The 27,447-nt window shown below is 38.7% G+C and overlaps 1 protein-coding gene across 2 annotated transcripts in view; it reads left to right on the top strand.

Annotated features, from left to right (window-relative positions):
- Positions 1 to 26,854, top strand: part of chrna6 (cholinergic receptor, nicotinic, alpha 6) — a 30,064-nt gene extending 3,210 nt beyond the window's left edge. The window contains exons 3-9 of one of the 2 annotated variants that reach the window (XM_063884837.1): positions 8,817 to 8,956; positions 10,788 to 10,832; positions 15,025 to 15,134; positions 16,561 to 16,768; positions 18,871 to 19,482; positions 21,411 to 21,677; positions 24,865 to 26,854. In XM_063884837.1, coding sequence (XP_063740907.1) covers positions 8,817 to 8,956; positions 10,788 to 10,832; positions 15,025 to 15,134; positions 16,561 to 16,768; positions 18,871 to 19,482; positions 21,411 to 21,677; positions 24,865 to 24,990 — 1,508 coding nt within the window. In that variant the 3' untranslated portion in view covers positions 24,991 to 26,854. Of the gene's footprint in view, positions 1 to 8,816; positions 8,957 to 10,787; positions 10,833 to 15,024; positions 15,135 to 16,560; positions 16,769 to 18,870; positions 19,483 to 21,407; positions 21,678 to 24,864 lie in introns of both variants that reach the window. The other variant, XM_063884836.1, reaches the window with a different exon arrangement.
- The last annotated feature ends 593 nt before the right edge of the window (positions 26,855 to 27,447 follow it).

The raw sequence follows: 27,447 nt of genomic DNA, 5'->3' as shown, positions 1-27,447 counted from the left end.
ATATAATTGTTAATACATAATAACAAATGTTTTTATAAATCTGACTGCACATGTTCAGTTAAACCTTTAAGAACGTACAAATCTCATTTTACATTCAGAAATATATTTACACAATGAAGAAATTAGCAGGCCCCTTAGAAAACCTTTATTTCCTATGATGATGTTGTGTATGGTTAAAGTAAGATTGTCGTCTTGACTTGAAGCACACGTTTTAAATGTGAGAGACTAACCCTAATCAGTGGTTTGAAAAATCCATCCCTTGGGGCATACATACATCCACCTCCCCCCATGACCTCTGCAATATAGGGATGTCACTGCAGTTATATTTCCTCTCTGTATTCAGCAGACCAAGTTAGTGTAATGTTATTTGGTATGAGACCAGTTTCAACAGATGGACCACTCCCAACTCTACACATACATTAGCTTATTATTTAGGGTAGTCACCACAAAAACTCACAATCTCAGATAACAGCATGCGCAACAGACATATCCATGCAGGCATTCCCTGTTTCAGTATGATCTCCAACAGACACTGAGTTCAGTTTAATTAAACTTGACCATGAGGATGTGCTACACCTTGTTGCGTGATTGAAAAAGTATTTTTTCTAAGGGAGGGAGTCATGTTAAGTGCAACATTACACTACCAAACTGCAAACTGCCGTATTGCTCTTATAGACTGAGAACATTCCCAGGGCTGAGAGTAGGGAACATTTTGCAAACAGTGTGTGACTTTGATTGCAGTTTGTTTTTATTGATATATGGTCACCAGTGCCTTCACACTACATTACAGTAAAAGTAAATATCATGTACATATATATATATATACATATACACACGGTGTGTGTGTGTGTGTGTGTGTGTGTGTGTGTGTGTGTGTGTGTGTGTGTGTGTGTGTGTGTGTGTGTGTGTGTGTGTGTGTGTGTGTGTGTGTGTGTGTGTGTGTGTGTGTGTGTGTGTGTGTGTGTGTGTGTGTGTGTGTGTGTGTGTGTGTGTGTGTGTGTGTGTGTGTGTGTGTGTGTGTGTGTGTGTGCGTGCGTGCGTGCGTGCGTGCGTGCGTGCGTGCGTGCGTGTGTTTATGTTGAATGTGTGGAAACAAGGCTTATATCCTAGTAACATTTTTAGAGCAGAACACAGCGCAGTGTGGGTGTGGCTAAACTCAAACTGTCTCACAGATAAGTGGGAAAACCTCATTCTGCAGTACTTGCTTCATAACAAACACACATCCAGTGTTGGTCAACAGGAATACAATATCTTCATTATATTCTAAACAATAATGCCAATACAGGTTTGACTTTTTAAGGTTAAACACCCCAAGTTGGTTACATTTCTAAAGGGGGCCCTATAATGCAAATTTCCAGGTTAATATTTTTATTGTATGCCTCTTCTGTGCCTCTTAATCTACAGAAAGGTATTTTATTTATCTCATACGGCCTGCTATTCAGAGCCCAGTCTGTTTTGAATGGTTATCTGGCCGACTCTGTTGTGTTTGGTGAACCACTTAAAGATGTCCCTCCCCAATGTGTTGAGCAAGGTGTTAGGGCGCTAGACAATAGAAATGCCCTTGTTTCATAGTGATGTCACTATGTTATGGAACTGCCTGTGGAGGGAAGCCTTTGCAGAACATTTACATGCACAACAACATCTATTTAACATACTACAGGAAAAGGAAACCCCCCAAAAGCACAACTAACTGTTAGATTACACTTCACCAGTTGGGTACTTATATTTAGGCTTCTGTTTTTTTTATTACAAGTTTTCTGAAATTGTATGTGTAAGTATGCAAATGAAGCACCATAAATTACTAAATTGGCATACTTTTACCGCCATGTTTTATGGATTTATAAATTGTGATGTAAATCAGGCTATGAATGATATAGGACCACATCCCCTGTAAACACCTTCAGAATATAGAAATAAATAAAACGTTTGGTGTGTATGTAAGTGCTAGTGAAGTACAAACAGAGAGAAGAAAATCATTTAGCTTAAAGTCAATACATTTTCCAAACTCACAGGGTAAAAGGGACAAATCCTTACCCAATAGATTTCACCATGACTTTGACCGTTTTTACACCCATTTCCAAGTATTTTGGGTATTACAAGATAGCACATTTAATGTTAAATAATAACTTTACCACCCAAAAGAAGAGACATGCCCCCTTATTTTTCCGGCTCTTGCTTCTCTCAAGGTTAAGAAGACGTTTGTTGAACTCCAAAGGGAAGAACATTGCCCTTTGGGGTCTAATTAATACCCAATAACCTCAAAATTGAACATGGCTAAATGATTAAAAATGACTGAAAAGATATTGAACATACTAAGGTTGAATAAGTCTCTTACATGAAACATATTCAAATGAACTTAACCTACTTTTTGGGGGAACATGCCTTGAGGGAAACCTGCAATTTATATTTAAATAGCTCATTCTTAACGTGAGGAGAAAGGTAATTCTCTTTTGCATAAAATAATGTGTGAGCACGCAGAGACGTGTCCGGTCTTCTGTGAATGTCATAAGGCTTCAACAGCACTATATTACATCTAAGTATTAGTATATGTATGTGCTGCAAAAAACACAGAAAGAAGAGAAAAATTGGAAGGGAGTTGTTTGCAGGGTTTTGACATAGTGTAGTTGCGATGATAGAGTGCATCCTGCTGTCGTAGGCATCACTTATTTTTTCCTATTCCATTTACTGGACACACACACCATTACTCTCTCACACTCACAAACACACACCGTCTTATCCCTGCCCCACTATCCTATCGTCTCTGTCTCTTTGCACCTGTCTCCACACTTTCTCACAAATCTCTCAGGTTCAGTTTTCTACTTCATCTGACTCAGTGTTATCTCAGTCTCCTCTTCCGTCTTTCTCCGTCTCTGTACCCCTTTGTTTAATCTCCTACAGTTGACTTGAGCTCATTTCAACACAGCTTTGCAGCCACAAAAGAAAACAACAAACCGTACAAGGGGAGCTCATTGAAAAGCCATTACTTCTTTATACATTGTTTACCATACGGGTATTGTGCATGATAAAGATGTTTCTTTCACCCCCCCTGCACTCTCCTTTGAAAGCATTGCCATGCTCAGGGGAGAATGGAGGCTAAATGGCTCTCTCACAGTATCCTCTCAAACAGTGCATAAAATGGTCTCTTCTTCTCCATCACTCATTATATGTCCTTCACCCTCTCCCCCTCTAGCCTCCTCTTCCTTCTCCTCACGCTCGCTCTTCATCATCCTCCTCCTCAATGAAAGTCATTTCTGGACTGTTGACCTCCGACCTTCTTGTGTCGGGTGCATTAAATATCTCACGGGATCTATATTTTAACTAACTAGTTTTCTAAGTGGTTTTTGACAGATTCTTGTCAGCTAGCTGAATAATTGATACTATACGTTTGAGTACATTAACTGTACATAATGCTGAGTTTACTTTGATCTCGAAGTCCTGTTCTTTTCCCTGTCATAAACAGCAACTGGCTATTTTTTTCTGAATTCCGATACAGATTGAAAATATAATCTCAACCAATAAACAAAGTGAATAGCAGATACAGCCAATCAATAAGCATATTTACGTCTATACGAAAGGAACAATTTAGTGCTTACACTTGATTGATGTGACAGTGCATTAAATAATTTTAAAAAATGACACTAAACTTTATTACGTATAACACAGGGCTTACATTATTTATTAATACATATTATATTACATTTTAAAAAAGTTACTAAGTATTTTAAAGTGACACAAACAATATAGAATAAACAAATAAATTAAGTAAAATGAGTTGCTAAGTTCCACAATCAAACATTGTGTATTTTTTCAAGAGATTAATACATTACTAAATAAAAGTGTGTATTTGACATACGATTTTTATATAACGATAAGTTAATACTTAATGTTACCACAAAGTCATTTTGTGGCCAAACTTAGCCAACTGAACCAACTGACAAAACTAACTTGCTAATATGTATCCCCTGCTTTGAACTAGAGGGTTAATCAGGTAATGTAAATGAAGTTGACTTGGCTGACAATAAATTCAAAATCTGCTTTCAAAAAATATGTTTTGCTGATGGATTCGCTGGTGTAGATCTTATCCTCTCTGGCAAGCCAATTAAAATTAACTCTCTGATTTGGTTTACAAAACGTTATTCTAATAGCATTCAGGCTCCATGCAGTTCAGAACACAACATCGCCCTCAAACTAGCAATAACACTTAATAATAACACAGCAAGTTACTAATAGGCCACGTTTAAGGCCTTGGAAGTAGAATTAGCTTAAGACTAATGTATGTAGTAGCTAGTGAACCGGACATGCTAACAACTACAGCCCAAACATAACTTACGGTTGTGGTCACACAGGCGTGAATGTGGGCGAGCAAACATTTGCTAGCAAAGCATTGAAATTAGCACAAGGCTAATGTTAGCTTTCACGCATGAGGGACTGTGCCTCAACATATTCAAGTCACACATCAAATACTGAGTATCTCTCTTACAAAGTAGTAAGTCTAGCAGATTGCTAGGCTATGATTTGACAATGCATCATGTGGGAGGGAAATAGAAGCCGTTTATTTAAAAAAATGTTTACTTAGTTGGTAGCAATGAATATAGCTAGATCTATTTGTGATCATGATGCTGAACATTTATTCCAAAAAGTTTGATGTTGGTTTTCTTTAGTCATCATGACACAAATTATACACTTATATTGAGGCTTTTGTTTTCCATTCACTCTCACCTAGAGGAATCATTTTTCCCCCCAGCACCTTTTTGCTACATGATATGCTAATCCCAGTATGATGAAAGCAGCAAGTGAAAACTGGTGAGGGAGATTGGGCGACATATAATTAGAAACATGGAAAGAGAGTGAGAATATGTGACAAATCCAGATGAAAGTGGGTAGACCTGTGGCTCATTTTCTGTCATAATTGGTTCTTTTATGGTTCTCAATGTAAAATGCATTTGACCATGTTAAATGCGTGCCTTTGTGTGCGTGTGCAAGTGTGGATTCTGTTTTGATCAAAGAGCTGGTTTAGTCGGTAGACGTGTACCACAGAGCAGCTCTGCCTTTGTAATTATACCAACAATTAGAAGCAGCACCATGACAGTCCATTTTAGTCTAATTTATCCATTTCTGCTTTTATCTTCTAATTAAAACTACTTTTTACATCCTTCCTTCCTCCATTTTGTACATTCATTTTTCTTGCCCAAATAATACTGCTCCTTTACTTGTTACTTGTACTTTTTGCTAAAGATAGATCAGATGCAAAAGGATTGGAACCATGCTCCCTTTACATTCTATTTAGCATAGCTTAGCACATGCTAGGCAGCTACCAGACAGAAGGCTATGAAGTCTGGATTCCCATAATCTTCTGAGTGACATCTTAAGAAGGCTTTGCTGTCAGTCTCTCTCTTCCTCCTCTCATCTACTCCTCTCCTTGTCTTTTTTATTTTATTTTTTCTTCTTGTCGTTCTCTTCATAGGACTGTCATCGGGAGTTCAGCACCAATCGTGTTTCTGGTGTCATTGTTTTCTCATGGAGAGGGTTATCACTTGCTGAATTACATCTTGATGTAATAGGGTCAGCACTGTTCCATCATTGGGATTTCAAGGCCTACTCTTCAGAAGTCCATTTTAATTAAGATATGTTTTTCTCCTCTCAGTTACATTTGTTTAAGTCACTTAAGGATAGTATCTGCAAAAGAGGAAAAAAACAAAAAGTTCCTTAAAGTTCTTATAAAGGTAGACCTCTTCCCATTGCTTCCTGTATTTTTTTATGTTGATGTTTGTCTGTTTATTCCTTCATTTTTATCACTCTTCGCCTTATCTCTTGACACATCTCCTTCTTTCCAACAATGGTGAGAGTTTCCCAACAGTGAAGAATGTGGTATTGATCTAGATATTTATAGATAGTGATGGGGAGTGAGCGGGATTTTTGCAAATCAGTGTGAGAACTCTGGGAGCACTGGGGGTCTTGAAGGAGGAAGAGTGGGCCGATCACTTTCACAAATGTCAGGAGTGGATAACCGTTGTGACTCAGTAGGCAGCACACTGTGTGGGGATCTCAACTCGTGGCTATGATATGGTCCACTTTGAAGTTGTTGTAGCTTACACAACCAACAAAGACTGGTTCAACTTGGTAGAGAATGCAGTTGAACTGTTATTTAAAGTACTAGTGTGTGGGCTTTAGGGGGATGTGTTGTCAGAAATATGATATAATAGTCATTATTATGTTTTCATTGGCCTATAATTACGTAAACCTAGGAATCAATGTGTTTTTGTTAGCTTAAAATGAACCATTATTATCAACATAGTGAGTGGGTTGTCTAAATGGATAAGGCGGTAATGCTCAAAAGGACATCCTGACATTTATTTTTAATACATTTATTTTTGATGAATGATTGGGGTCAAAACAAATTGCGGTGAGAAATGCATTGCTTTCCTGTGGCTTCTTGGCAGTAGGAAAGCAGTCCCAATGTTTAGAATTAGCATTAAAATATGCAAAAATCCCAATGTTCCCTCCAGAGGGAGTTCTCTCCCACACACTCCACCCCTGTCTGAAACGTCTCCATTGAAGTCCTTTGTTTACTTACGTAACATAGTGACATCATTGTGTAACAATTGCGCTTATAATGGCTAGTGCTCTAACACATTGTACTTGATAGGCTAAGCGGCGCTATGCACAGATTTGCATTGCTTTTTTCTCGCTCGAGTTTCACCGCGGCTTATTGATGGGTTTACTCGGGTCATTCAAACTAGACACACTGACGAAGAGGCGGGCATATCTCCATGTAGATACAATGGTAGATAACAACTAAAACGAAATTAACACATTTTTCCATGATTTAATTGAAATTCATGTTTCAAAATGATGCCTAAATAACGCCATAATGATGGTGTAATGATAATGAATGCTTTGACAAGTGTGCAGACAAGACGGCAGGCAAAACACTTTTAATATGCATGTTTTCTTAATGGAGATTTGATCGATCAGGCTAAGCTAACATCTAGCTTCTCCATCCACACTCAGAACAATGTCATACAGACATAAATATAGTATTGACTGTATTAGCCATCTGTGGTTTGTAACTTCTCTCCAGTTTCTGAACAGATATGAGGAGCTTTGAGCTCTGTTTGGTCTTCTGATTCAAAGTCAGTCACAGCAGGCTGATATCCTCACTGCTGATTGGTGTCACACAAATTTCACATTCGAGTTGAAAAAATTTCAATCGCGTCATTCGCTCCGCCGGAGAGAATTCTCGCCTATCCACATCTTTACATTGACTTTACATGTAATTGTGACATGTGAAAATCACATCGCGTACGCAGGTGTTCTTCAATCACAACAGAGACGGCCAGCTAACCAATCAGAGCAGACTGGGCTCTGGTTTCGGACAGAGGGTGAAAGAGATGCTGCAGCACAGGCAGTATGAGAAAAAGAAAGACCTTTTTGAACATTAAAGCATCTAAACATGTCACAATAGAGGCACAAAACATACTTACTAAACCAGAAAATAAGCATAATAGGGCCCCTTTAGGAACTAACACTGTAAAGGATGGTATCAATGAAATTAGCTTTCAAACATTAACAAAGGTCGCTGTAAATCCGTCATATGCTAGAAGGTAATTTGAACCCTGGTGGGTATGATGAATTACACCACTTAAAATGGAAAAAAATACAATACAAAGTGGTGGTTAACAAATGTAGATATACTTAATACATGTTGCCGACAAAAGGCTTTAATTGCATCAAAACACAGAAGTTTAGTCATTTTAAAGGTTACAATAAAATTAGCAACTATGGCACAGAGTTTTGAATTTACTACAGCTGTGACTCCCATGATAACAGTCATACAAAACCATGGGTAGGGATCTATGTTACATATCACTGAGGATTTTGTTTAATGAAAAAATAAGTGCTATTTCAGATTAGGGGAAAACACTAACGGACAAGCAGGTTCTGTCAAATCTTTTCCTCACCTGTGCTGAGAAAAAGCCAACTTTCTGCATTTCATCTGCTGCCCTCAGGCAACAGTCTTCAACTCCTCCGCACTAAGTTAAAATAGCTTGCTGGGCATTCTGCTAGGTAGACATGCTGATATTGTGCCTCAGGCCTATAAACTCCTTCCTGGATAATTAGTAAACAAGGCCCTTTTCCTATTTTTGCTATGTATACAACACTTAATCCACAGTCCACCCAAGCACATACCTATATTTAGAAATAAATTGTGATGAATTGTGTAGTGGTGAATGGACTTACTCGGCTGCCAACACCACCCTAGAAAAGAGGAACTGCTTGTCACTGTGGTTAATTTTGTTCCTATACCACCTACACATAATGCTAGCTGTCTGTAATTTAATGAAGCAGTCTGAAAAGGATACTAAAGTCAAGATAACAGAGTATCTACTTATTCAGGCTGGACATGACTGCTTTGTGCTCTGAAGAGTTGTCAATGCTCTGCCAAGTCCCACAAAATAATGCCACAAAAGTTAACTAATGTCACAGACTTTTTCAAAGTAGACTTTCAACTTGGATGATCTGAGCAGAGGAGCTGTAAACCTAAGAGACCTCTTTATAGATGATTCATGAAATATATTAAAACATTCATGTCCCTTCTAAAAAGGCCTTGTGATGTGTGGCATCAAAACCGAAATCGGCGGGTGTCTCTTGTTCTCACAGTTCTGTGATTGATTAGTCAGCCTTTCAGACTAAGAGACAATTACATTTCTACTGAAGTTTTTTTCACTTCTTTTTCTTTCAGTCCCTTCTTTCCGCTCATTTATCACTATCCAGTCACTTATCACTCTGCCTCTCTCCCTTTCTGTCGGTTGCAGACTGCTTCTTATCCAAGGCAGAGGACCGGCTCTTCAGGAAACTATTCAGAAGATATAACCAGTTCATCCGACCAGTGGAGAATGTGTCTGACCCCGTTACTGTGGAATTTGAGGTCTCCATCTCGCAGCTGGTCAAAGTTGTAAGCTTTACATCCAAACACATACACTTAAGTATATTTTTTAATCATAACTTTTATCCAAAGCTTGTAAAGACTCAACATTATGTCAAGGTGTTTAAACTTTGTGCCTTCATTTTGATATCTCTTTGGCTGCGCTAATGCATATGATATTGATTTTGGCAAGGGAAAATTCAACCTCAGCTCCTTCAGTAAGTCTATAGTAAACTGTGTAGGGAGAGAACAGACACGTAATGAATTAAAAAGGTCCCAATTAAAACTAATCCTACTATTAAATCCTACTATACTACACTATATATCACTACTGTATGTAACACTCGCGCTTCTATTTTCTAGCGCTCCGACACATTGTACCTGATAGGATAAAGGGCGAGAGGGCATGTCTATGCGGTGGACTAATCACAACAGAACTGGCCAGCTAACCAATCAGAGCAGACTGGGCTCTGGTTTCAGACAGAGGGTGAAAAGAGGTGGTGCAGAACAGGCAGTATGAGAAACATAAAGAGCTTTTTGAACATTAAAGCATGGAGACATGTCACAGTAAAGGCGCGAAATACAAATATGAACCTGAAAATGAGCATTATAGGGCCCCTTTAACTTTTCTTCATAAAAAAACACAAGGGAATTGTTACATTTCTGAAAATAAATGAATATTTGGTAGAGATGATAAGGATTGATGTTGTAAAATGATTTAATTCAGTGGAAATTACCATTACCAGTGTTTGTAGTGGGGGGTTTTTATTTGGCATGCACAAAAAATAAACATGTATTTAACTGTTTTTTTTCTCCATGAAAAACTACTGTGGCATTTTTATTATTGGCAATATATCCATAACCCTAACTGGCATTTAAAGGGATTTATTGAGGGTTGAAACACTTGGAAGGATGATCAGGTTGAATTTGCAGTTTGAAGAAACAAGAACCACGTTAGTCTTTTTTGGATATCAGAACAACGTTTTAAATGAGGCACAAATGTTTTTCAAGTATGCATGAGCCAAGTGAATGTAACAAAAATGTTTTCACGTTAATAGCATCCTCTCAACAGTACATGAGATTCTGTGTGAACTGAAAGACGTCTTCCAACAAGCGCCCTGATCATATTTCCTACCTTTGATACAGAAAAGGCAAAAGATAAGCCGTGGAACGAGAGAAGGGAAAGTGAATACAGTCTTTATTTAGTCTGCTCAATTTCATGGATTCTGAAAATGTCACATGGTGTTGTTGTATGCTGCTGTTTTGCAGTGTTAACTTTAATGCGGGTGGGGGGTTCGCTGTAGATCCCCACGGTGAAAGAGGTTTTCAGCTCAAAATGGAAATCCTCAGATTAAGAGGAAATTGCCTGCAGGAGCCTTTTTCAGGCTGGGGCTGATATGTAGCTATGTCGGCTTGCTGGGCTAGGTGAGATTAATCTGAAGGTGAGTGTGTGTGGATGTGTCAGAACGTGTGTGTCTGTGCACATATGCTCCTGAATCTGCTCGTGCACAGTGTATGTGCTGACGCATGCCTGTGTGTGATTTATGTGGAGTTCTGAGAGTCAACGGACTGCAAATCAAACTGAACCAGGGTCACGTGGAGAGGAAGTGACATCTGTTACCCCTGCATCTATTACTACAGAACCTTTTCAGTCGACCAACTCACGCCCTAGAGGAAAGAGATTAGAGGATGTGTCTCATTTATTTTTGAAAATGTTGTGAATTGTTTTTTTTTTCTGGGTACATATTTTTTAACCTTATTTTAAAATTCCATATGTCGCTCACTGTTTTTTTCCATCTGCAGTACAAACAACACGCTCCCCCTCTTTTACACACACTCTTCCTTCTTCTTGTCTTTCCAGGATGAAGTGAACCAGATCATGGAAACAAATCTATGGCTCAGACATGTAAGTACACACGCATAAACGCTTACACACACACACACACACACACACACACACACACACACACACACATACACACACACACACCAACACACAGACACACAACATTAACAACTATTTTATTGACCTAACCCCATCTCGGGCTGGACAGAGATAGCGGTAAGTGAAGAGTGAGGAGGGGTCACTCACCTAAACGTCCTCAACAGACATCAATATGGGAGGCCACACTCTCTCCGTGTGTGTGTGTGTGTGTGTGTGTGTGTGTGTGTGTGTGTGTGTGTGTGTGTGTGTGTGTGTGTGTGTGTGTGTGTGTGTGTGTGTGTGAGAATGTCATAAATCACTCAAGTAAAAAATAAAGCAGGTGAGGCAAAACAAGAAACCAAGGCTAACTCAGAAAGACATTTGAATGCAATGGGCTATTGATCAATGCTAGCATCATGGTAAGTCACGCTCTGTCTCTCAGTGGATCATTAACCACAGTACCTGACCTCCTGACCCCCCCAAACCCCCCCAACTATGAATCCAAATAACACATTTTGCCTCTGTCCCCCAAACTACCAATTTAGCTCGACTAAATATGGATCCCTCTGACAAATATTTCAAATGAAAGCCGCTTTAAATGGTAAACATCAACCTATTTTAACATTGACTCATTGCCGCCAGCTGCGGATGCTGATGAGATTTAACGGTTGATAACATGATACTGCGATCTCTGCGCTCTCCAATTAAAACACATTGAAAGGCCTGTATGGGCTGATCTTATTTGTTGTTTGTAATGCCTGAACTGTTTATTTATAACAAGGCATCACTAATGAATAAGCTGTGTCAACACCACCGTCACTGATACAGACTTTGAATCGCAGCCAGAGGGGTTTACAGTGTTAGCCATTTCAAAAAGCCCCCCGTTCATGAATTTATCGTGTCTGTACCGCAGTAACACTGCAGGGGATTCCTTCTGTAGCAACATGCAGTGTTTCTAAATGTGTTCACTTATAGTCAAAGCGAGTTCTACTGACTACTTTTATCACATCGTCACCTTCTTAAAATAATCGCCTAAGTCATTTTTTCAGATTGTTCAGGAAACACTAAAAACTGAACCATTTGTTGAATATATGATATTTACCAACAATTTTAATCAAATCAGTTATAACAACAGATGTCTATTGACATACAAACAACAAGGTCAGTCAAACATGGAACATGACAGAATTAAATGACTTTGAATGAATTTTCAAACATGCCTTTGTGACTTAGGCAATTTTAAACCTTCTACTCTGTCAGGAATAAAGCATAACTAACAAACTAACTAAACATAATGCTGAGGAGGCATGTGCATTTCTTCACTTCTCCTTCCAGCTCTTCTTTGCTGGGTTCTTGACTGATGCCTATTAGTGTGGCAAATTGTCAAAGAAGTGATGACACTCGACAGGCATGATGGGTTTCATTGACTGGAGGTCCTGGAATTTTCTCTCCTTGATTGGCAGAGCACATGGAAACAATCGTATCCATACCATTGGCCCATTTGGCACCTGTACCCTTTGTGGCAGTTCTTCCCACACAGAGGCTTCTGAGAAGGACAGTTTGAAATGGACCTTGCCTTCACTGCTAAACTGAAGAGCCCGCGTGCACAGTCGGGTCTCCAGCTTTTTTGCCTGGTCTGATGCTACAGAAGTAGGATCCATTCAGTTTCAGGAACTCATCGTGCTTGAGCACTTTCACATGGTAAGGTGATGGCCTGATTCTTGCAGTCTGGAATATAATGACATAGTCTCTTGGGGTGAAGATATCTGCAACTATTTTGCGTTCAATAGTACTATGCATGCTGTCACACTCCATTTGTGTATGACCTGCAACAAGGTATTTCTGTGTTATTAGTACCCCATATTTCCTTGCAAGCTCAGAGTATGTATTCGCCACACATGCATTGCGATTCTGATAACCACAACCGTCGCTCCACACTATGATCTCCTTGAGTTCTGGATGGCCTTTGATCACACCTTCAAAATGATGATACTGAAGATGTGCAAATACACCTCTGCAGTAGTGTGAATTAACACTGGGCAGGTCCCTCAACCAGTTCTTAATGAAATCCTTGACATCAGGTTCAACCTTTGTCTGCTTGCCACTCTTAGGTCCAGATTTAGACGGCGCTGCTGCTTGTTTTTCAGGGTCGATGGAGTCGTTCATCCATTTTGTAATGGTTCTTTCAGGGAGACCAAATGTAGAGGGAAAAAAGTGCTTTGCACACTTTAATACTTGTTCCATCCTCAAGCTTCAGTTGGTAGGACAATGATGAATTCCGTCGGGATGCCTCGGCAACTTTTTTTTGCTTTATGTTAACCTTTGTGACCAAAGTGGTGACGTATAACTGACGTTCTTCCCAGGTGTTCATTGCCCAAATCTTGTCAAATACCCACTGCCGCTGCTCTTCTGTAAGGACATGGCAGTCTCGAGTTGAGACTCGCTGACAGAACTTGGAGTTGCAGGGAAGACCCATATTGCACTTATTTCTTTGCCACCTTTGCTCTTGTATGACATTCCTTTGAGAAGTTTCTGCTTGGATTCCTAGCTTTTTAGCTAGTTCCTAGCTTAACTGATTTTAACTAAAAAGACTGAATAAAAACATGAAATATTATGCAATATTTATAGCTTAGCGTATATTATAGTAAACATCTTCAACTACCAATATGGGAAGAGCCCTGAATCATGGAAATAACTTCAGCATCTGTGTAGAATTGTCTTCTTCTTGTATCAGCCGCCATCTTGAAAAGCTTGTAAAACTGCCTAAGTCACATTGTCTTGTGACTTAGGCAAAATAAAACTGCCTAAGTCACACTCTTGACATAGGCAATTATACTAAAGGGATAGAATGGCATGATCTGTTTAACTGAGGATGTAGGCAATTTTACCAGAGGTGGCCAGCATCATGAGGAGATGATTTAGGCAAAAAAATCCTTTTTGTAAAAAAATGACTTAGGCAATTATTTTAAGAGGGTGACGACATCTATCAGACAACTAAGTTTATACGGTGCAAAATAATGCAGAATAAAGGAAGACTTTACCCGCCTCTTCGCTATAAGAATATATTATTTCAATGTTTTTCCATTTTTGCTCATTATCTTCCTTTATTCCATGTCTGTTATTTCTAACAGAGTTTTGTCCCTGAGCACTAATGTATCATGTTTTTATTAAGGCCAATCAGTCCCAGTGCCTTCACCTAAGCCTTTATCAATAAAAACAAAATATATATGTATATATATATAATAATACAAACTGTATGAAATGTATTAGGGTGGATAGCAGGTTTGACTATCATGTTTTTTGTGGCCTTATCCCCTCATAACCTGTGTAGAGTCTCTAACTTAGTCTGCATCATTGGTCTTTAAAAAAAAGTGTGACAAATCTTTAATCACTTTCTCAATTGTTGATAATTATAGTCATGTCTTTATTGTTATATGATGTGTTGTTGACTAAGACACATAGGGAATATGTTTTTTTTTTGTGTCTCACTGTATGCATTAATCCTTGCTGTCATGATTAAATAACCATTTAAAAATCAACCAATAAGGATCCCATCTCTAGCCAATCATATAGCTAACGATAAAAATCCAGTGTAGCATGAAGTGGTTAATTAAACAGCTCCCGGGTCATAACTGGATATTAATATGTCTTTGCTAATGAATGAATTCATCTTGAATGGCATGCAAATAGCCAAGACTAATGGATCCGCAGCTCATGAAATTTTACCCTCCGGTATGTTGACAGCATAGCAAGTGAACACAGTCAGTGTAACGCATTAAGACCTCTCCTCTCTGAACTGCTCTTTGTTCAGAATTATTGTAGATGCGTTTTTTATTTGCTTTGAAGCTTTGTGATTATTTTTAAAACGAGGCATGCATTAAAGAAATACATGTTTGCTTGTTATGACTTTGAACAAGCAATGAAAGCCCTCAGATGCTCCGTGAAGCTCATGTCGATGGGCGTTAGATTCCTTGCGACATTATCCCTATTTGGCACTACTGTAAAACATCAAAGGAAGTTCTGCTTGAGGTATAAATATGTATTCCAAAATATTCCCACGAAGGGGAATGTCTCCAGTGAATAATACCGTCTGCAGTGTACAATGAAAAATGCAAAACAGATGGTTGGCTCGGCAATGTGCTCTAAATGATGTTTCTCTTCTTCTCTCTCTCAGATTTGGAATGACTACAAGCTGCGGTGGATGCCGAGGGAATTTGACGGGATTGAGTTCATTAGAGTTCCATCCAACAAGATCTGGAGACCCGACATCGTGCTCTACAACAAGTGAGACTGTCAACCCATTATCATCATCATCATCATTATCACTAGTTTGTTCACTCTCATTGCAATCACTATTAGAGATTGAATACCAATAATCGATGGGTTGGTTTCAAAAAGTGTCTTCTTATTACCAAAGCCAGTTGCCTGTTAGGAGTTAAATTAAATTCAGCAGGATGTTATAGTACTACAAATCAGGCATCACCACTTTGAAAATCCCAGGAAAAGCAGTATGATGGCGTTGCTACTCATCAGTGTTAGATGCTCATTCACCCCAGTGATTGGTTAGGGACAACTTAATGGCCCCTTCCCCCACTTCAGGGCCGGGGCCATTACATTAAAAGGAGTTGACAGTGTCAACAAAGACATGACGGATCAGAGTACGCTCCTGTGAAACATTTTTTAACAGTCAAATGGGCAAAAAACCACCCCCAATTTGTCTTTTTTGAAGGAAAATTTGAGGTCACGGAAATATTACATAAATTCCAAAATTCCTTAGAGCCAAAATGTCCAGAGGTGGAAGAAGTAATCAACTCAACTCTTTTACTTACATAATATAAGCAATACCAAATTAAAGAAATACTGTTAAGTAAAAGTCCTGCATTCAATATCCTGCTTATATAAACATACTCGTTATGTGTAAAAGCCCATTTCAGAGTAATACAATTAACTTCTAGACGATGATTGTTGATGTACTTATGTGTTCATCACAGTGGGTAAAGGATGAGCTAATTGTCATAACTGTGTACTGTATACTTCTCCTGGATATCGTAACCTATAATTATATATTATATAATAGATTTTATTGGTGCATGTGTATTTTGTAATTGCTAAAAATCTAAATCTGTAAAGTAGCTCAAGTTGTAATATAAATGTAGTGAAGTAAAAAGTACAACACTGACTCTACAATGACATGAAAACATTCAGGTAAAGTAAAAAGGAATCAAAATCGTACAGTACTTGAATAAATGTCCTGTATTACATTCAACCACCGCTGATGTCTTTTATACCGCCAGCTGCTGTTCTGTGCGACAGACTGTTCTGTTATAACAAAGCCAACAGGATTGTCTATTGTTCAGGGTCAGTTTATGCTGTGCTCCAGTCTTTCAGGCTAATTTATTCTATCCCCAAAACTAACTCATAATGTTAATCAAAGGCAATTTTGTATTTCACAATGATGCGTGATGTGGCTTCATTGTCCTCTGTCTTTTAATCCTAATCCCTTCTTTCTTACCTCCATTAACTCCTCTTTATATCTTCTCCCCGCTCTTTTGTTCCCTGCCTTCATTATATCCTTGCCTTTGTCTGCCGTCTCTGCCTCTTTCTTTGTATCCTATGCAAAACCCACATACGCTCGTATCATATCTGTTCATATCCCACCTTCCATTGGACTACTTCCGCTTGATCCCATAAACACAAACATCATGTGCAGCGCTGTAGGTGATTTCCTGGTTGAGGATAAGACCAAGGCTCTGCTGAAGTTTGATGGTACCATCACCTGGGTTCCTCCAGCCATTTTTAAATCCTCCTGTCCTATGGACATCACCTACTTCCCCTTCGACTATCAGAACTGCTCCATGAAGTTTGGCTCCTGGACTTATGACAAAGCCAAGATTGACCTGGTACTAATCGGGTCTAAGGTCAGTGTTTGTGATTGCGTTCCGAGGCATTACGATCACTTATTTATTTATTTGATGTTTGGCTTCATTCTGTCCTACATCAAAGAAAAGCACTCTTACATTTGTTTGTTTGGATAATGCATGCATCAACCGTAGGGATCATGTATTAAGGGGAACTAACGATTGTTTGCAAAAAAGGTCAATTCCCTTGATTAAGACAGCACGCCATACTGTAAGTACGCTCCATAACTAAATTGATTAACTTGCAAAAAGTCAATCTAGTTTAGGTTCCACTGATTTTAGTCCTTCTTTTACTCCAGTGATAATTACTATGACCACTAAGGGCGCTCTATATGTCAAGAACTGATGCTAGAGGAAAACATTGAGTATAATAGCTAAACATGTAGGGCCAATTAAAAACTCCCATGTTTTAAGTGTTGGCATGTGTGATGTGCAGACTAAAACGTGTCTCACAGAATCAGTTCCTTTAAGTTTAAACAAGATATTGCATTGCAACTTTAATAAGTAAGGTTTTCAATGATGTTTCATGATTCATCTACAAATACTGGACATATATTAACATACGCTCTGAGATTTCCTTAAAACAAAAAGGAGACTTTTTTCCACTTACAGTATAGATACAGTGTGAGCAAAACCCTACATATCATTGAGTGGGAAAGTCATAAAAAGTCAAAAATTCAACACAAGTTAGGAGTGAGAACATGATGTTCTGTGACTCTGCTGGGAGATGTTAAAGTCTGAGAAAAAACAATCATACTGTGATGTCATTAGGTTAACATTGAGGACCAAAAACTGGCATAAACTTGGGCATGGAGTTTGAAATATTCAGTGAAAGATGTTACAAAGTTCCATAATTGGAAAAGCATCCATTCAGCTGATCAAGCTTTTTCTAAGCTTGGCCCATTTTAATGATTATTTAAGTGCACACAGTTTATGAAAGTGCAATAAATTGCTGGATACCCCTTTGAATATTCTGTATCAGTGCTTGAAAATAATTCCAGCAAGAAGAATTCAAACATGAACATTGAAATAAATCATACTGTAGTTTAAAGAAGCCCTATTATGCTTTTGGGGTTTTTAACTTTCCTGTAGTGTGTTGTATAGGTGTATGTGCATGTGGATAGTCTGCAAACGCTAACATCCCAAAGTTCCCTCCAGAGGGAGTTTCTCTCCCACACACTCCCCCCTGCCTGAAACGACTGCATCGGACTCCTTTGTTACAGGACATTGTGACTATGTAACACTTACGCTTCTATTGGCTAGCACCCCAACACATTATATGGAGGCTGTGGCACTGTGAGTTAGTACAGTGATATTCGGATCAGGGAGGGAGCTGGTTCCTATCAGCATGTCATTGTGTCCCTGGGCAAGACACTTCACCTCAAATTGCTCCCTTGGGGATTGCCCACAATATTGAATGTATGTAAGTCACTTTGGATAAAAGCGTCTAACAATGACATGTAATGTAATGAAATATTTGATTTGCTAAGGGGCAGGACATTTCCGATACATCCCTAAGCAGTTGACCAATCACAACAGAGCCAGCCAGCTAACCAATCAGAGCAGACTGGGCTCTGGTTTCAGACAGAGGGTGAAAAGAGGTGCTGTATGAGAAAGAATAAAGACTGTTTTGAACATTCAAACATGTAAAGATGTCACAGTAGAGGCATAAAATATAAATATGAACCTAAAAATAAGCACAATATGTCCTCTTTAACAATTCTTTGCTTTTAGAGGGCTTATGGTAGATAATGAGTGGCTTCATTTGCATTTATGACTTATTTCCCTCTTCACTTTCTATTACTATAAGATTTTCTGTAAGACCTGTAAACATCGCAAGACGGCCTTATTATCTGTAAGCTACAGTGATCAGCGCCCTCTTGCAGCAGCTTACGGTCTGTGGGTGCATGTGGACATGAAACCCAGGTGAAAGTCAGTTTGTTTTGCACATTCTCACAAATCCATATTCATAAGGATTAACCAATACCATATTTATTGTACTGTTGATGGTGGCCTTTTCAAAATGGTAAGTTGATTATGAATGGTGTTCTGATGTAAAATCATTTCATGATTTGATATGAAGATCTCTATCCGTCACCTAGGTGAACCTGAAAGACTTCTGGGAGAGCGGCGAGTGGGAAATCATTGACGCTCCTGGCTACAAGCACGATATCAAATACAACTGCTGTGAGGAGATCTACCCAGACATCACCTACTCCTTCTACATCAGGCGCTTGCCACTCTTCTATACCATCAACCTCATCATCCCCTGCCTCCTCATCTCTTTCCTCACAGTGCTGGTTTTCTATCTCCCGTCCGACTGTGGTGAGAAGGTCACGCTCTGTATCTCCGTCCTGCTCTCCCTCACTGTGTTCCTGCTCGTTATCACCGAGACCATCCCCTCCACGTCGCTGGTCATCCCGCTCATTGGAGAGTACCTGCTCTTTACAATGATTTTTGTCACGCTCAGCATCGTCATCACCGTGTTCGTGCTGAACGTACACTACCGCACGCCAATGACCCACACTATGCCGGATTGGGTGCGCTCGGTGTTTCTTAAAGTGCTGCCGAGGATTATGCTGATGCGGAGACCGATTGATGAGGACAGCAAGGCTGGGGGGTTGGAAAGCAGTGGGGAGGCAGGAGGAGCTGGAGGGGGAGGAGGAGGCGGAGGAGGGAAAGGAGGGAAGAAGAGGAAGAATAGCTTGCTGCAGGTAAGGCGTCCCCATCCCAAAATGTTCAATCGACTTGAACTCTTTGCACACCATGTTCATAATATATTAGTTTCTGTCCTTCAAATACATTGTACCACACAATCAAATGGGAGAGACCAATGTGTTTAGTTATTTAGTTTGTTGAAAACATTTGCGAGGCAAATTTCATTGAGTCCCATAAAGATCACGCTAATTCCTAATGGACCAACGAAGGAAAGAAAATAGCCTGAAGCTAATGCTTAGCTACCTACAGCACAATCATTAATGTTTAATCCTTATACTTTCTTTGTATTGCCATCAGTACCTTCCAGCCACAAAGCTGTTCTGCCAACACCCGACACAATTTATCTTTCTTTTGCATCGCTTTATACTTTACTTTTTTTACTGTGAAGTGTTTTATACGGGACAACAAAGTGAATCACCTTGTCTGATCTTATTTTCAAAGATGACAACATTTTTGTTTGATTATTGAACATTCTAGTCATGTAGTCTAACCATAGGCAATAGTTTTGGCCTTTTAGAAAACGATTTTCACATTACATTTTATATTAGCATTATAAAAAAACAAAACAAAGGTTGAAATATTCAGAATTCAGCGTTGCTACAAAGAGTAGTCCTGACATCGCTCACTGCACAGGTCAGTTGCACCAACCCTGTCCTTTATAAGAGCCGAACCGCCCAACATGAAAATATTTGAGTAGTTTAACCACCCGTACCTAAACCAATGGCAGGCTTTATGGGTTGTAGTTGCACAAGACTGAGGACTGTTTATAATGAACAAACAGCAGTGATGGGTGAATGCGTGTATTAGTGTGTTTAAGAGAGCCATAGAGATGGAAAGAGGAAAAAAAGAAAATGTGGAGAGTGTCATATTTTTGGTTGAGTTTAATTTTTAAACTTCATTTTAGACTAGTTCTTTTTCATCAACGATATTGTGTAATGATGTTGTCGCAGTAGGTATTGTTGATATCGCTGTCTTATTTTCATTACCGCGTCTTAATAATCAAGAAACATGGCATTGATAAACACTTTGTCATAGTTTTTGAAATTACACAGAGCTACAACACTGCAGGAAGGCCATGTGGAGGCCAACAGAAGTGGCACAAACACCACTCATTTGTCATTGAATATTTTACACTTTCAAGGCATTCTCTCTCAGAAGGCATTCACATTAAAAGTTTTATGAAGAATGAAAAGAAAGAGAGCTGAATAAAGCTGTTTTAGCCCTGGCTTCTTTCTCACCTTTACGCAGTAATATCAGGGGGTGAGGTAGGCCAAATATACTTGCCCATAAATAATCTGTAATCATTTATTATTCAAAATATTTAAAGTCAGCTAACTACCATCCATCATAGATGAGGAAGAGCTAGGTGGGCTTTGACTGAATCCTGTAGCTTCAGCACTTTAAGACTACTAAATATATTAAAAACTGTGTCAAGTGCTGTTCAGCTGTTGGACAGGGAACCATCATGGTGGTTATTGATTTTGCTTGATTTCAAGCACTGACACTCCGGTAGGAAAAGTTGCAGGCTAGGTAACTGAACAGTTTCCTACAGTTATAATCAAAACATATCTCTACACAAAATGTATTCCCCCATTTGGGAATCAGATAACCTTGAGCAACAACTGAGTGCTTCTGACTGTTTGATAGCTTGCTTGTCAGACCATACAATAGTCTTCCATATTCAAATGCTCTTCTAAAACCCTTTGGGCTACTCATATCCTGCATGTACTGCCAGGTATGTCCATTAAAAAACGTTTCTGTTCTGGTAAAGCATTTGGACACAAGTCTCTCCTTCATACACCTATTGCATGGATGTATCCCAGAGATACCAATGTTTTATATAAAATGATTCTTTGAATGTTGGCTGTGTGCCGAAGCAGAATGTCCAACTCTATATGCAAACTCTGGTTGTGATCCCTAGCAGGTCGGAGGAGGCTCCCTCAACTGTCTGGAGTTCGGGGACAGTAAGTTCTCATCCGAGGGCTGCACTGGGAAGAAATGCCCTTGCCCCTGCCAGCATGGGAAAGAGACCCCAGATACACCAGACTTGGGGAAGATCACACGTCAGCTGAGTCCAACAAGCATCAGCACGGTGGTGGCCTTTTCTGTGCTGTCGCCTGAGGTCAAACAGGCCATCGAGAGCGTCAAGTACATTGCTGAGAACATGAGGAGTCGCAACAAGGCCAAAGAAGTGAGTCATTATTTTGTATCACTATACAGAGTGTTGCTGGAAAGAGTCCCTAAACCCAAAATTAGTCAGAATTCACTGAAAACCAAAAACACAATGACATAATGAGTGTAAAGTTTGGGGAATTCAGACTGGAGCAAAAATCAACACAGGCTGACTAATAATGTAAATTTAAATATTTACTGCAGTATGTCAAATAAAGCTTAGGTCTTCACAAAAAGACTGAGGCCCTCCTGGCACAAATAATGGTTCTAAGGAGACCACTACACTGGGGTAGAATGGCTCCCTAAAAAACAGGGCATACCACTGAAAATACTACTCTCTGTTTGGGAACAATGCTGTTCCAATAGTTGATGACATTTATCTTGTTTTTGGATCATTGGATTACAATGCAGTGGCTGTGTCCTATTCAATGCCATTGTTTTTATTTAAAAGCGTTAACAACATGACATTTGACATGTGTTTCCAAAGCACAATTATGAAGGGCAATAAATTAAAGTAACACACGTATAAGGGGAAAACAATGTTATTTAATATTATAGAAATTGAGAGTAAATATGCAGTACATTTTTTGGATTTTGTCACTTTAAAACAAAGGAAAACCAATGCAAGAGTTAAACTTGGAGATTTTAGTAAGGATAATACTAAATATCTAGTATCAAGATACAGTATGTTTGTTTTACCAGGGGAGCAAAAGTTGCGAAAGACATGCAGAGTCATGAATGCATCTTGCTTTCACAAAACCCTGCAGGCGGCCTTTGTTTTTGAGGTATTAGTTACAAGCTGACAAAGAAATGAAACAGCAGAAAACACTTGCATGAAAGTCCAAATCATGGACTGCTGTGCTTTTCAGGAATCTTGAAAGTCAGCTTGTCATGAATGTTAAAAACAACTTGACAACTTCGTCAGTAATCACCACTAAAGAGATGACAGTATGACATGTTTGTAAATGTATTGTCATCTCTTTAGTTATGTACAAGGCCAAGAAGGGCAAATTTGCACCACAGAAATACAATGACAGAATCGTCTACTGACTTAAGGATATGACAGATCTCCTGTTGGCTTCTGTACCAATTAGTGTACAAGACAAATAAAATGCAACAGGACCCACCTATGATTAATCTGATTAAACGGCATTGACCCCAGGAAACATTTCAGGCCAGGTTCTATGATTAGAATGCTCTCTAACCTTCCTGGAACAAATGTGTTCCTCGATAAAAGAAAATCAAATAAGCAATGTTAATAATATGGATAATTAAGCCATTAAACGGTAAATAACAGCAATAAAAAGGAGCTAAATTGCCTTTTTCATGGCAGACATGTTGACTGGTTGTAAAACGAAAAGACCACATGTAATTGATATCACAGATAATGCCTCTCGTCCTATAATTCCCAATGATCCAGCATACACATCAGGCAGAAGACATGTTGACTTGTCAGAGTTCTTACTGATGACATTGAGTGTGTCGCAATGAAATGAATGGCAGTATGAGGGAGAGCCAGCAGGCACAATAACTTGACTGATACCGAAACCGCAAAATGTATTTTAGCTATACCTAATTTGATTATTGACCCCTTTCATGTCAGAATATCTGCTATAATATGGGTCTATCAGCCAGATATTAGACGAAGCCTCAGGATAGCCAAACATGTCTTTAGAGAAAACATACATCACAGCTTACAAGACATTTTCTTGTGTTCACGGTTTATCTGTGCTCGGGGTTATTAACATCAGTTTTAAATGTAATATAGTCTGGTTAGAGTATTGGCCTATACACAACCTGTTTTACTCCTCCTGTATCCTGCCTTATAAACTTAATTGATAGAGAGAATAGACCATTCCCACATTCAAAATAAATCTACTGTAAGTAAAAATACAGGTATAAACACAACTGTATTTATTACACCCGAAAACAAATGAATGACACTGATAAATGGAGAAAGAAAAGTTTAGGATGACATTGGATTTTAGCATGCATTACATTTTATAGATCATGATTTTTATTTGGTAAACCTAAACGCTTAGTATTAAAATGCAGCACCAAGTCATTTATGAGGGGTTGTCTTTCATGATGATTGCTTCAAACGGTGTATTACAATGGGAGCATGTCTAACTAAAGGTCTTGACTGTGGCGTGCAGCAAGGAAGATGTCTTGGACCACTACTGTTATCTACCTTTACAAATGATTTGCCATATGATTGCCGTGAAACAATTATACCAATATATGCAGATGATTCTACACTGCAGCAAATACTAATGGAAAACTATAGGTTTTTATTTTCAGAGTTTGGTATTTAAAGATCAGATCCAAATCCACTTTTCTGGGATCTAGTCCTAAACTTATCTATGCCTATTCTGTGTCTTTACTTGGCCAGGTAATTTATACCAAGGATTGTATGGTTAAATAACTTTGGAATGATAGGGGCAAATGTTCCAAGCTCAAATTTGAACTTCGGTCCCCTACAGGAGGTCCAAGTGTACGTGGGCCGCCTGCTCTACCAACTGAAGAAGCCCTGGTCTTGAATTGTATAGAATTTAAAGTCAATAATGTGCTTATTCTGCAGTCTCATTGTACATCTAACTTGACAATTGTGAGCTCTACTGTTCCATAGGACATGCAGTTGTGTACTATTTTTGATTAGCACAGGAAATGTGTTCCTATTGCAGATCCTAACCTGCTCCATAAGTTAACAGTAGTCTAAGTTGAAAATAAATCCTTTTAGATGTGAGTTGAGAGCTCGGACTCCTCTCTTTTCCTCTATCATAATTACAGTGGGTGACATCTCCCAATGGGGAGAAGCAGCCCTTTGATATGCAAAACTTGTGGCTTGATCAGCTTTGTCAAAATGCCTGTCATTTCTTCTGACACTGTGGTTTGAATGCGATTATCATAGAAGTGCTCTGCTGTGTAAATAATGTATTAGTTTTCTATTCCTTCAGAACAAATCTTCAGCTCTTATTTGTCTTTTCTTCTTTTTCCTTCTTACAACCATTTCTTGTAATCCTCACCTCACCCCATCGACTTCCACAAACCTCCCACTCTGAGATTTTGAATCAAGTGTTTCCTCGCACCTCTCCCGTCCTGCTTTTGTAATAACCCTCTCTCCACATTTTATCTGTCATTCGTCACCACAGACACTTTCCTCTGTCTTCTCTCACCCGACGTTTTGTCCCCTCACCTGCTCACAGGTGGAGGATGACTGGAAATACGTCGCCATGGTGATCGATAGGATCTTCCTTTGGGTGTTTGTGACCGTTTGTGTCCTGGGAACTGTGGGCCTCTTCCTCCAGCCACTTTGTGGCTTCGTCTCATAACTTCTAAGATACCAGGGTTCACTGTCGCCCTATGTCGAACAATCCTGAACTATTGACGAACTCTCAGTTTTCAGTTGACCAATCAGAAGACAGAGTTTTGAGTCCTAAAGCACAATTTGGTGTGCTGGTTTTGTTTATTGCCTTTGGCAAAAATATCGAAACAGTGAAGTTGGGTTTACAGTTTTGGCATTGGCTGGTAAACTGCGTGACAGAAACAAAAATGCCTAATTTTGATATATTTTGAGGCTGCTTTACCTAAAGAAATCATTGTCATAAAACCTTTAGAATACCTAATAAAGTCTTTGGATAAACTTCAAAGAAATCAAGTGGGTAATGAGTTCTCTACAAGTGTGTTCTTTAAACAATTAAACAATATATGTAGTTCATTAATCACAGCTTTTAAATGTATCTCTGTAATCTGTAATGTTTTGCTAGGTTTGTCTGAATGTGTTACAACATGTTGTAGAGCCCAGAGATTATTAAACAGCAACAATACGCAGTGACCGTGGTTTGGTTCTTGTTAGCAATGTGTAGCATCACGCTATTATCACACAAAAAGGATTTCTGTTGCATAGAAGAAAAATGGTGACTTACTTTTGACTAATTCATTATTTACTGCATTTTTAGCCTTGTTGTTATGCCAGCCTGCACTCCTAAAAAATGACTTTCTCATACAACTTAAGTGTGTTGTCACTTTTTAAACGGTGGATAGGTGGATAATGTTCAGACCGATGTTCAAGTCCAGTGTCGTTGACTTTTGACGCCAAAAGTCAACGACACTGGACTCGAACACCAAAAAGTCAACGATGATTTTTTCACAAACTGACTTATTTTAACTAAAACTTAAGAAGTGTTGTTGGGTAATTTAGTGTTGCGTTGAGTTTATGAAGCTAACTACGTGTTTAAAACTGTTACTGTAATCTGGGTGAAAATACATTTTTCTGTAAAGAATAGTTGAGACTCCAGTTTAGTTGTACAGTTTTGGATACTAATCCTGTAGGAGACAGGATTAACTGTCTACTGTGGCTAATGCGGAACATTGAATAGTTCTTTATGACAGGAACCTAAGAATCCGGAAACCAACAGATATAAGACGAACTGGAAACATCCAGTAGACAGGACACAAACTTTGTAACACTGTTTCTCTCCCCGATTCAGCTGACTGATGACTGTCATGCCCACTCCCCAGTCTGATTCATCAAACTGCTCATTGTCAGAGCCAATCGCCTTCGCCGCCACTTTTTGTGTTATTCACAATTACAGCTCAGATTTCTGGCTTGCATGGCAGCAGTCGCTGTGGCAGCAGTTTCAAGTAAGAGCAGGCTGTTTTTTTTTTTTTTTTCTGATTAGAAAACCACGTGTTTATAAATGTTCTCTCTGATTAATGTTCCACATGTTAATTGGTTGGCCTGGTTAATATTGGATTAAATGCTACTTGATTAGCTGTCCCTGAAATAGCATCGCATCTATTAATTCACAAGAAGATTCTATCATCCAATTTTATAGCTATTCATTTAAGCCCTTTTTTTCTCTTGTCACTTTGGATTACGATAAACATTAAGAGCCAATGCAAGAAAACATGCATGACAGACATTTAGATTGCTTTGATCACAAGTATATCCTTAGATTACAGCACTATAAATGTTCTGCTTAATTTCCTGAATTTCATTTATCCCCATTTGTATTGTTATATGATAAAGAAATACACAACTCATGCAGAAGAGAGCAAATATGTTTGTACAAATGATGCCTTTCTTTTGTCTTTGAAATAAAATAAATCTTTGTTCAAATAAAGTTACAAGTATTTACTGGCAGCAGTTTACTAAACTCTACTTATGCATTTTAACAAACACTTTTATGTTATTGGGAGACATGGTCGTACACATACTGTACATATACACTGGACATTTGCAAACAAAATGTCCTTAAGCCTCCGCAGTTGCGACGTCTAATTAAAATCCGGACATGTTAGCGTTATTCAGACACCATTTCATTGTTAAGATAAAATGCATCATTTTGCATGACATTGCCACACAATCACATTTATCTCTCAGAGGTCTGTTCTTCCAGCTGTCGATTATATGTTGAATAAAGGAGGATTTTACATTGCACAATATTTATATTTCGTCTGCCAGTGATAAACTGCAGTATCCCCAAGTTCCATGTCCTTATGTATTAATAACACATATATATGCAATTATTTTTGCAATAAAAACAAAACACTTATATATATATATATATATATATATATTGGTCCAAGCCATGGTTTTCTACAATGATACTTAACTGTAGTGTCTTTACAACTTTGTCGGAACAGTTTGCGGTACGTACTTTATTTTTTTGACATTTAAATCCCTTTGTACAATAAAGCAAGGTCTATAAAGAGATGATTCCACATTTTTTGCAGAATATCTTGACTGAGAGAGTTGGTTTTCATACTACTTTTGTCAGTGGTGG

This window comes from Eleginops maclovinus, chromosome 5, assembly GCF_036324505.1.
Source record: "Eleginops maclovinus isolate JMC-PN-2008 ecotype Puerto Natales chromosome 5, JC_Emac_rtc_rv5, whole genome shotgun sequence".
Classification (NCBI taxonomy): domain Eukaryota; kingdom Metazoa; phylum Chordata; class Actinopteri; order Perciformes; family Eleginopidae; genus Eleginops; species Eleginops maclovinus.
The sequence above is the reverse complement of the archived record's forward strand: the minus strand, read 5'-3'. Positions and strand labels throughout refer to the sequence as shown.